The sequence below is a fragment of the Macrosteles quadrilineatus genome, unplaced genomic scaffold (genome assembly GCF_028750875.1).
Source record: "Macrosteles quadrilineatus isolate MER2022 unplaced genomic scaffold, UCM_ALF_1.0 Scaffold_2__2_contigs__length_208266976, whole genome shotgun sequence".
NCBI classification, from domain to species: domain Eukaryota; kingdom Metazoa; phylum Arthropoda; class Insecta; order Hemiptera; family Cicadellidae; genus Macrosteles; species Macrosteles quadrilineatus.
Genome location: NW_026542595.1, coordinates 134055115 through 134065823, shown reverse-complemented (window position 1 = coordinate 134065823; position 10709 = coordinate 134055115). Strand labels below are relative to the sequence as shown.

At 32.7% G+C, this 10709-nt stretch overlaps 1 protein-coding gene across 1 annotated transcript; it reads right to left on the bottom strand.

Annotated features, from left to right (window-relative positions):
- Nucleotides 1-1047: 1047 nt before the first annotated feature.
- Nucleotides 1048-5921, bottom strand: LOC128987271 (gastrula zinc finger protein XlCGF8.2DB-like). Its single transcript, XM_054408031.1, has 2 exons — nt 5158-5921; nt 1048-2426 (listed from the first exon to the last, which is right to left on the bottom strand). The coding sequence occupies exon 2, from the start codon at nt 2094-2096 to the stop codon at nt 1059-1061; it is 1038 nt and encodes a 345-aa protein (XP_054264006.1). The 5' UTR covers nt 2097-2426; nt 5158-5921; the 3' UTR covers nt 1048-1058.
- Between the last annotated feature and the right edge of the window lie 4788 nt (nt 5922-10709).

The window sequence follows — 10709 nt, the reverse complement described above, 5'->3', positions numbered from 1 at the left end:
AACATCTACGTGACTCACATCACAGGCCATCGGCAATGGTAGAGAACCCCCCATCAGTATATTGAACGTATGGCCCGTTGTTAGTTGTTGAGGAATTAAAAAAATTTACTTGAATTGTTAATGTTGTGATTTAAGTGTTGTGTTGTGAAGTGTAGTGAAGGGATTCAAAGTTAAAGTTTTCATAGTATATTTTTTTGTTTTGTTAAGTTGTTGATTTAATTCATGTTGGTAACAGCTGATCATAAGTAAATACACACATGATCAAAAATAGCAAGAAATGTAATGAATAACCTAAGATGTATTATAACGTGTTGTTGATTTTCCATAACAGCTACTATAATGAACTAATGAATGTCTCTTCATAACGGCTTTAGAAGCAAAGCATTTTCCGTAGTGCACTTGTAAGGTCTCTCTTCTGTATGAACCAATGAATGTCTCTTTATAACATCTTTAGACACAAAGGATTTTCTGTAGTGTGCTTGTTAAGTTTTTCTTCCGTATGAACCTATGAATGTCTCTTCATAAGGGCTTTAGAAGCAAAAGATTATTCGTAGTGCACTTGTAAGGTCTCTCTTCTGTATGAACCAATGAATGTCTCTTCATAACGGATCTAGACACAAAGGATTTTCCACATGTAGTGCACTTGTAAGGTCTCTCATTTGTATGAACCAATGAATGTCTCTTCATAACGGCTTTAGAAGCAAAGGATTATCCGTAGTGCACTTGTAAGGTCTTTCTTCTGTATGAAAAAATGAATGTCTCTTCATAATGGCTTTAGAAGCAAAGGATTATCTGTAGTGCACTTGTAAGGTCTTTCTTCTGTATGAACCAATGTATGTATCTTCATATTATTTTTAGACACAAAGGATTTTCCACATGTAGTGCATTTATAATATGATCTCTCTCCTGTATGAATCAATGTATGTACCTTCAAATAGCGTTTTGATGCAAAGAATTTTCCACATGAAGCACACATAAAGGGTCTCTCTACTGTATGAATCAATGTATGTATCTTCATATTATTTTTAGACACAAAGGATTTTTCACATGCAGTGCACTTATAGGATCTCTCTTGTATGATTCAATGTATGTTTCTTCAAATAGTGTTTTGATGCAAAGAATTTTCCACATGTAGTGCACTTATAGGGTCTCTCTACTGTATGAACCAATGCATGTATCTTCATAAGGGCTTTAGACACAAAGGATTTTCCACATGAAGGGCACTTGTAATGGCTTTCTCTGGTGTGAACGAATGAATGTGTCTTCATTTCGCCTTTGGTAGCAAATGATTTACCACATGTAGAACACTTAAAAGGTCTCTCTCCTGTATGAACCAATGTATGTTTCTTCATAACGGATTTCGACACAAAGGATTTTCCACATAAAGTGCACTTAAAAGGGCTTTCTACCATGTGAACGAATGAATGTCTCTTCATTTCGCTTTTGGTTATAAAGGATTTGCCACATATAGTGCACTTATAGGGTCTCTCTCCTGTATGAAGCAATGTATGATTCTTCAAATCGGCTTTAGACACAAAGCATTTCCCACATGAAGTGCACTTGTAAGGGCTCTCTCTCGTGTGAACGAATGAATGTCTCTTCATTTCGCTTTTGGTTGCAAATGATTTACTACATGTAGAACACTTAAAAGGTCTTTCTCCTGTATGGACCCATGAATGCCTCTTAATATCACCTTTGGTTTTAAAGGATTTGCCACATGCAGAGCACTTAAAAGGTCTCTCTCCTGTATGGACCCATGAATGACTCTTAATTTCACCTTTGGTTTTAAAGGATTTTCCACATGAAGAACACTTGAAAGGTCTCTCTCCTGTATGAACCAATGAATGTGTATTCATAACAGCTGCAGACACAAAGGATTTTTCACATAAAGTGCACTTGTAAGGACACTTCCAATAATGTATCAACAAATGACGCTTTACTTGTTTTAGGTGGAAAAAGGTTTTGTCACATGTCAAACATTTAAAGGGACGCTCTCCTGTGTGATATAATATATGGACCTTCATTGCTGATTGAGTTGAACATCTTTGCTCACACATTGGACACTTGAGAGGAAAATCTTGAGTACGAGTTAACATTTCTACTCTTGCACTTTTATCTCCGTTAAACTTATTACATAAATCTAGTGACTATTCAGAAAACTTAACAAATCAGAAGGCTTTGTATGTATTTTAAATAGTAATCTTCTTAGTAGGACTTCTTAAATGTACATAACAGATACATGATAGGCTTCTTCTCTCATTCAACATTGAATCTTCTCATATTCAAATCTTGCTATGCATATTAGGTAGTTTACAATATACTTGAGTAATTTTAATTTTCTATTGTCTTTCTGTATTATTATATTGTATCATATAAATTCTTAAATCAATATAATCTGTTGTTTTAATTCCTTTTACTGCCACAACCTACAACAAAAAGGTTCATTAGTCTATAATTTAAATTCTATTGAATTAAATTTAATTTTTATAAAATTACTAGCTGTTGTACCTTGTACCCGTGCTTTGCAACGGGAATGGGACACGAAATATGAACATTTTGATCTTTACATCTTTTGTAGGCTACAGTCATTTTAAGATTAAACAAACCTACCACATAGTTTTGTAATGTATTATATTTAATTTCTTTGGATCAGCTGGCTCAAATTGTGAAATAAGCGGGTCTAACTAAGGCCCCCCCCCTAGGTCTGACTTACAGCCACGAGAGATATTAATGAGGCATCGATGACATCATAGTTTAGTTCAAATTCCTTCATGAACAGCGCTGTAGTAGAGAGCACTTTGGCTATAATGAAGGTTTACTAATCAAAAAAATAGTTGTGTTCATAACATAAAATTATAAATGCCTCAAATTCAATTTTATAGTTTTCAGCAAAATTCCCATATAGGGAATAAGCTATTACCGTAGGTCTCAAGGTAAGACTTGGATAAAATTAAAATCTGAAAATTAAAAACGAATCCTTAAACCTGCAATTTATTAATAACTTCTAACAAATAGTGATAAGAACAGACTACGGTCTCCAATGATTTTTAATGTTTTGGAATAGTACAGACACCTGAAAAATAGATTCTTAATACTGATAATTTCAATTTTGCAATTGAAAATGTACTTGAGGAATTGCCTCCAGCACAGCCACAAACTTTGAAAAATAACTCGTTTGTTAAATCCACAGAAAGTGTTCCAATGGAATCCACTTAATGAGGACGAATTAGCTAAAGTAATTGATTCTTTGAAAAATAAAAACTCTTACGTATATGATGAAATTACCAATAATAGTTGTACCGAGGTAAATTAATTAAATTGAAATGACCTAAACAAAATTAAACTATTTAATCAATGGTAAGACAAAAACTTAAGAAATAGTGTCCTGCATTTTAAAGGATTTAACTTTGTAGGTTGGTAGTGGTACTAGATAAGATATTCAAGTTTTTGTCAGTTAAGTTCACTGGAAATGTTGGTCTATTGAAAGTGGTTGCTGTAGAAATTACAGATATCAACCACTTCTTTCATTCTTCTTCTTGGTACTACCACTTCTAGTTTCATAGTAACTTCTAGTGCCAGTTCTGACCATTAAACCCAGAGTCTCTGATTAAAGTAAGACCTTTCCAGTTTTTTATTATTTAGTACAATAATTGGAACTAATAAGAATGAAACTGAATTTTATTAGGAAAGTGTATTTTGTGAAAATTTGAAATTTATAGAATATATATATATCTTTGGCCTACTTTGTCTTTTAATTCATCTCACTTCTACGACCAGTAAAATTGTGATTCATTTTAAATTAAAGTGTACCACCTAATTGGCAACATGGTAAGGGGTATACAGTCATAAAATTTAAAAAAATTACATTGATAAAGCCTGTATTATACCTGATAAATTCATCCTTAATTTGTGGCAACTTCCCGGACAAATTGAAGAATTATCGTCCAGTTTATATTCTCTCTTCAATCTTAAAAGTTTTTGAAACAGCCATGCATGGAAGACTCATGTCATTTTTAGAACAAAATAGTCTTTTAGATTACGAACAAAATGGTTTTTGCAAAGTTAAATCTGTGACCACAGCTCTGATCAATTTTACTGAATCAATTATAGAATCAATAGACAAAAAAGTGTTGCTAGTATTTTCATGGACCTTTCTAAAGCATTTGATAGTATTTCACATGAAAGGGTGCTACAGAAATCACATTATCTTTGGATTCAAAAACAAAAACCCCTTTCCAGTGGTTCAAGTCATATCTCACTAACAGGAAGCATTTTACAGAAATCAGTCATATAAACAACTGAACACTCAAATTTTAAAAATTACCTCCTCAACACAAAATATAAAGCATGGCGTCTTGCAAGGGTCTATTCTTGGACCTTTACTTTTTATTTGTTATGTTAAGAATAAGCTAAAATGTCTAGGTAACAATGAAATATATAATTATAAACTCCCACAGTATGCTGACGATAATAATCTCATTGTATCTGCTAAATGCCAGATTGATCTAGAAGTAGCAGCTCACATAGAATTAACACAAATCCAAGAATTTTTAGTAAACAATCGATTAATATTAAATTCAAAAAAACAAACATTTTATATAATTCAGTACAAAGCAGAACAAGAATAAGTGTAGCCCTCATGTTTATTAACAACAACACAATAAAACAAATTAATTAGGTATTAATTGTACAAAATTGTTATGTATCCATATTGATGAATGTCTTAGGTGGGATCATCATGTGGAAAGCATTGTACGTAAGGTAAATTCTGTCTCCCAAGAAGAATGTTTTATTTAAGTGATTTATCAACATTACAAATAGTTTTCATTCCCATATCCAATCACACATTTCTTATGCAATTGTAATGTATGAGGCACTTCCCAGAAAATAATAGATAATATACTTGTTTTACAGATGAAAAAAAAAACCAATAATAATAATGTTAAACCTAGATTATAATGAGTCTGTAAAGCAACATTTTGTCAACTTGAAACTATTAACTGTGTTTTGTTTGTATGTACTGGAATGTATCGTACATGTTAAAAACCCAGGAATTAACTCAGAAGAAGCAAATAAAAAATTATATATAGTGAAATATTGTAATTGATGGTAACTATTGAATGACTATTATGTGAATGCAAAAGAAAATGTACCTACCTGAGGAATTGCCTCCAGCACAACCCCGTGACTTTGACAAATAACTTGTTTGTTAAATCCACAGAAAGTGTTCCAATGCAATCCACTTGGTCTCTCCCTTAATGAACCAATGAATGTCTCTTCATATCACTTCTGGTTGTAAAGGATTTGCCACATGTAGAGCACTTAAAAGGTCTCTCCCTGAATGAACCAATGAATGTCTCTTCATATCACTTCTGGTTGTAAAGGATTGCCACATGTAGCACACTTAAAAGGTCTCTCTCTAAATGAACCAATGAATGTCTCTTCATATCACTTCTGGTTGTAAAGGATTTGCAACATGTAGAGCACTTAAAAGGTCTCTCTCTGAATGAACCAATGAATGTCTCTTCATAGCACTTCTGGTTGTAAAGGATTTGCCACATGTAGAGCACTTAAAAGGTCTCTCTCTAAATGAACCAATGAATGTCTCTTCACTCTCTTCATATCACTTCTGGTTGTAAAGGATTTGCCACATGTAGAGCACTTAAAAGGTCTCTCTCTGAATGAATCAATGAATGTCTCTTCATATCACTTCTGGTTGTAAAGGATTCGCCACATGATGTAGAGCACTTAAAAGGTCTCTCTCTGAATGAACCAATGAATATCTCTTTGTATCACTTCTGGTTGTAAAGGATTTGCCACATGTAGAGCACTTAAAAGGTCTCTCTCTGAATGAACCAATGAATGTCTCTTCATAACGACTTTAGAAGCAGAGGATTATCCGTAGTACACTTGTAAGGTCTTTCTTCTGTATGAACCAATGAATGTCTCTTCATAACGGCTTTAGAAGCAGAGGATTATCCGTAGTACACTTGTAAGGTCTTTCTTCTGTATGAACCAATGAATGTCTCTTCATAACGACTTTAGAAGCAGATGATTATCCGTAGTACACTTGTAAGGTCTTTCTTCTGTATGAACCAATGAATGTCTCTTCATAACGACTTTAGAAGCAGATGATTATCCGTAGTACACTTGTAAGGTCTTTCTTCTGTATGAGACAATGAATGTCTCTTCATAACTAACTGCTTTAGATGCAAAGGATTTTCCGTAGTGCACTTGTAAGGTCTCTCTTCTGTATGAATCAATTAATGTATCTTCATAACGGCTTTAGACACAAAGGATTTTCCACATTAAGTGCACTTTTAAATGCTCTATCTCATGTGAACGAATGAATGTCTTGTCATATCGCTTCTGGTTGTAAAGCATATGCCACATGTAGAGCACTTAAAAGGTCTCTCTCGTGTATGAACCAATGTATGTTGCTTTATTCTGAATTTTGATGCAAAACATTTTCCACAAGTAGTACACTTGTAAGGTCTCTCTTTTGTATGAACCAATGTATGTTGCTTTATTCTGAATTTTGATGCAAAACATTTTCCACAAGTAGTACACTTGTAAGGTCTCTCTTTTGTATGAACCAATGTATGTTGCTTTATTCTGAATTTTGATGCAAAACATTTTCCACAAGTAGTACACTTGTAAGGTCTCTCTTTTGTATGAACCAATGTATGTTGCTTTATTCTGAATTTTGATGCAAAACATTTTCCACAAGTAGTACACTTGTAAGGTCTCTCTTCTGTATAAACCAATGAATGTGTCTCCATATTATATTTATACACAAAGGATTTTCCACATGTAGTGCACTTATAGGGTCTCTCTCCTGTATGAACCAATGTATGATTCTTCATAACGGTTTTAGACACAAAAGATTTTCCACATGAAGTGCACTTATAAGGGCTCTCTCCCGTGTGAACGAAAGAATGTTTCTTCATTTCGCTTTTGGTTGTAAAGGATTTGCCACATGTAGTGCACTCATAAGGTCTCTCTCCTGTATGAATCAATGAATGTGTCTTCATATGATATTTAGACACAAAGGATTTTCCACATGTAGTGCACTTATAGGGTCTCTCTCTTAAATGAATCAATGTATGTTTCTTCAAATAGCGGTTTGATGCAAAAAACTTTCCGCATGTAGCGCACTTATAGGGTCTCTCTCCTGTATGAATCAATGTATGTCTCTTCATATTATATTTAGACACAAAGGATTTTCCACATGTAGTGCACTTATAGGGTCCCTCTCTTAAATGAATCAATGTATGTTTCTTTAAATAGTGTTTTGATGCAAAGGATTTTCCACATGAAGTGCACTTATAGGGTCTCTCTCCTGTATGAAGCAATGTATGATTCTTCATAACGTCTTTAGACACAAAGGATTTTCCACATGTAGTGCACTTATAAGGCCTTTCTCCTGTGTGAACCAATGAATGTCTCTTCATTTCGCTTTTGGTTCTAAACGATTTGCCACATAAAGTACACTGATAAGGTTTTTCTCCTGTATGACACAACGAATGTATCTTCATATGGCATTTAGTTTTAAAGGATTTGCCACATGTAGAACACTTGAAAGGTCTCTCTCCTGTGTGAACCAATGTATGCTTCTTCATAACAGCTTTAGACACAAAGGATTTTTCACATGAAGTGCACTTGTAAGGACACTTCCAAGAATGCGTCAACAAATGACGCTTTACTTGTTTTAGGTGGAAAAAGGTTTTCCCACATGTCAAACATTTAAAGGGGCGCTCTCCTGTGTGATATAATATATGGATCTTCATTGCGTATTTAGTTGAACAACTTTGCTCACATATTGGACACTTGAGAAGAAAACTTTTAGTGCCAGTTAACATTTCTACTCTTGCACTTTTTATTTCTGCTAAACTTATTACATAAATCTAGTAACTTTTCAGAAAACTTAACAAATCAGGGGGCTTTGTATATATTATTAATAGTAATCTTGTTAGTAGGACTTCTTGAACGTACATAACAGATACATGATAGGCTTCCTCTCTCATTCAACATTGAATCTTCTCATATTCAAATCTTGCTATGCATATTAGGTGGGTTTACAATATACTTGAGTGATTTTACTTTTCTATTGTCTTTCTGTATCATTATATTGTATCATATAAATTCTTAAATCGATATAATCTGTTGTTTTAATTCCTTTTACTGCAACAACCTATAAAAAAAGGTTCATTAGTCAATAATTTAAATTCTATTGAATGAAATTTAATTTTTATAAAATTACCAGCTGTTGTACCTTGTACCCGTGCTTTGCAACGGGAATGGGACACGAAATATGAACATTTTGATCTTTACATCTTTTGTAGGCTACAGTCATTTTAAGATTAAACAAACCTACCACATAGTTTTGTAATGTATTATATTTAATTTCTTTGGATCAGCTGGCTCAAATTGTGAAATAAGCGGGTCTAACCAAGGCCCCCCCTAGGTCTGACTTGCAGCCACGAAAGATATTAATGAGGCATCGATGACATCATAGTTTAGTTCAAATTCCTTCATGAACAGCGCTGTAGTAGAGAGCACTTTGGCTATAATGAAGGTTTACTAATCAAAAAAATAGTTGTGTTCATAAAATAAAATTATAAATGCCTCAAATTCAATTTTATAGTTTTCAACAAAATTCCCATATAGGGAATAAGCTATTACCGTAGGTCTCAAGGTAAGACTTGGATACAATATTGCCTAACACAAAAATTAAAATCTGAAAATTAAAAACTAATCCTTAAACCTGCAATTTATTAATAACTTCTAACAAATAGTGATAAGAACAGACTACGGTCTCTGTACAGACACCTGAAAAATAGATTCTTAATACTGATAATTTCAATTTTACAATTGAAAATGTACTTGAGGAATTGCCTCCAGCACAGCCAGTGACTTTGAAAAATAACTCGTTTGTTAAATCCACAGAAAGTGTTCCAATGGAATCCACTTAATGAGGACAAATTAGCTAAAGTAATTGATTCTTTGAAAAATAAAAACTCTTACGTATATGATGAAATTGCCAATAATAGTTGTACCGAGGTAAATTAATTAAATTGAAATGACCTAAACAAAATTAAACTATTTAATCAATGCTAAGACAAAAACTTAAGAAATAGTGTCATGCATTTTAAAGGATTTAACTTTGTAGGTTGGTAGTGGTACTAGATAAGATATTCAAGTTTTTGTCAGTTAAGTTCACTGGAAATGTTGGTCTATTGAAAGTGGTTGCTGTAGAAATTACAGATATCAACCACTTCTTTCATTCTTCTTCTTGGTACTACCACTTCTAGTTTCATAGTAACTTCTAGTGCCAGTTCTGACCATTAAACCCAGAGTCTCTGATTAAAGTAAGACCTTTCCAGTTTTTTATTATTTAGTACAATAATTGGAACTAATAAGAATGAAACTGAATTTTATTAGGAAAGTGTATTTTGTGAAAATTTGAAATTTATAGAATATATATATATCTTTGGCCTACTTTGTCTTTTAATTCATCTCACTTCTACTACCAGTAAAATTGTGATTCATTTTAAATTAAAGTGTACCACCTAATTGGTAACATAGTAAGTGGTATACAGTCATAAAGTTTTCAAAAATTACATTGATAAAGCCTTTATTATACCTGATAAATTCACCCTTAATTTCTGGCAACTTCCCGGACAAATTGAAGATTTATCGTCCAGTTTATATTCTCTCTTCAATCTTTAAAGTTTTTGAAAAAGCCATGCATGGAAGACTCATGTCATTTTTAGAACAAAATAGTCTTTTAGATTACGAACAAAATGGTTTTTGCAAAGTTAAATCTGTGACCACAGCTCTGATCAATTTTACTGAATCAATTATAGAATCAATAGACAAAAAAGTGTTGCTAGTATTTTCATGGACCTTTCTAAAGCATTTGATAGTATTTCACATGAAAGGGTGCTACAGAAATCACATTATCTTTGGATTCAAAAACAAAAACTCCTTTCCAGTGGTTCAAGTCATATCTCACCAATAGAAAGCATTTTACAGAAATCAGTCATATAAACAACTTACAACTCAAATTTTAAAAATTACCTCCTCAACAAAAAATATAAAGCATGGCGTCTTGCAAGGGTCTATTCTTGGACCTTTACTTTTTATTTGTTATGTTAAGAATATGCTAAAATGTCTAGGTAACAATGAAATATATAATTATAAACTCCCACAGTATGCTGACGATAATAATCTCATTGTATCTGCTAAATGCCAGATTGATCTAGAAGTAGCAGCTCACATAGAATTAACACAAATCCAAGCATTTTTAGTAAACAATCGATTAATATTAAATTCAAAAAAACAAACATTTTATATCATTCAGTACAAAGCAGAACAAGAATAAGTGTAGCCCTCATGTTTATTAACAACAACACAATAAATCAAATTAATTAGGTATTAATTGTACAAAATTGTTATGTATCCATATTGATGAATGTCTTAGGTGGGATTATCATGTGGAAAGCATTGTACGTAAGGTAAATTCTGCCTCCCAAAAAGAATGTTTTATTTAAGTGATTTATCAACATTACAAATAGTTTTCATTCCCATATCCAATCACACATGTCTTATGCAATTGTAGTGTATGAGGCACTTCCCAGAAAAGAATAGATAATATACTTGTTTTACAGATGAAAAAAAAAACCAATAATAATAATGTTAAACTT

What these genes read in the sequence shown, in the direction of transcription:
- LOC128987271 (XM_054408031.1), bottom strand. Translation starts at nt 2,096, where the DNA reads ATGTTAACTCGTACTCAAGATTTTCCTCTCAAGTGTCCAATGTGTGAG.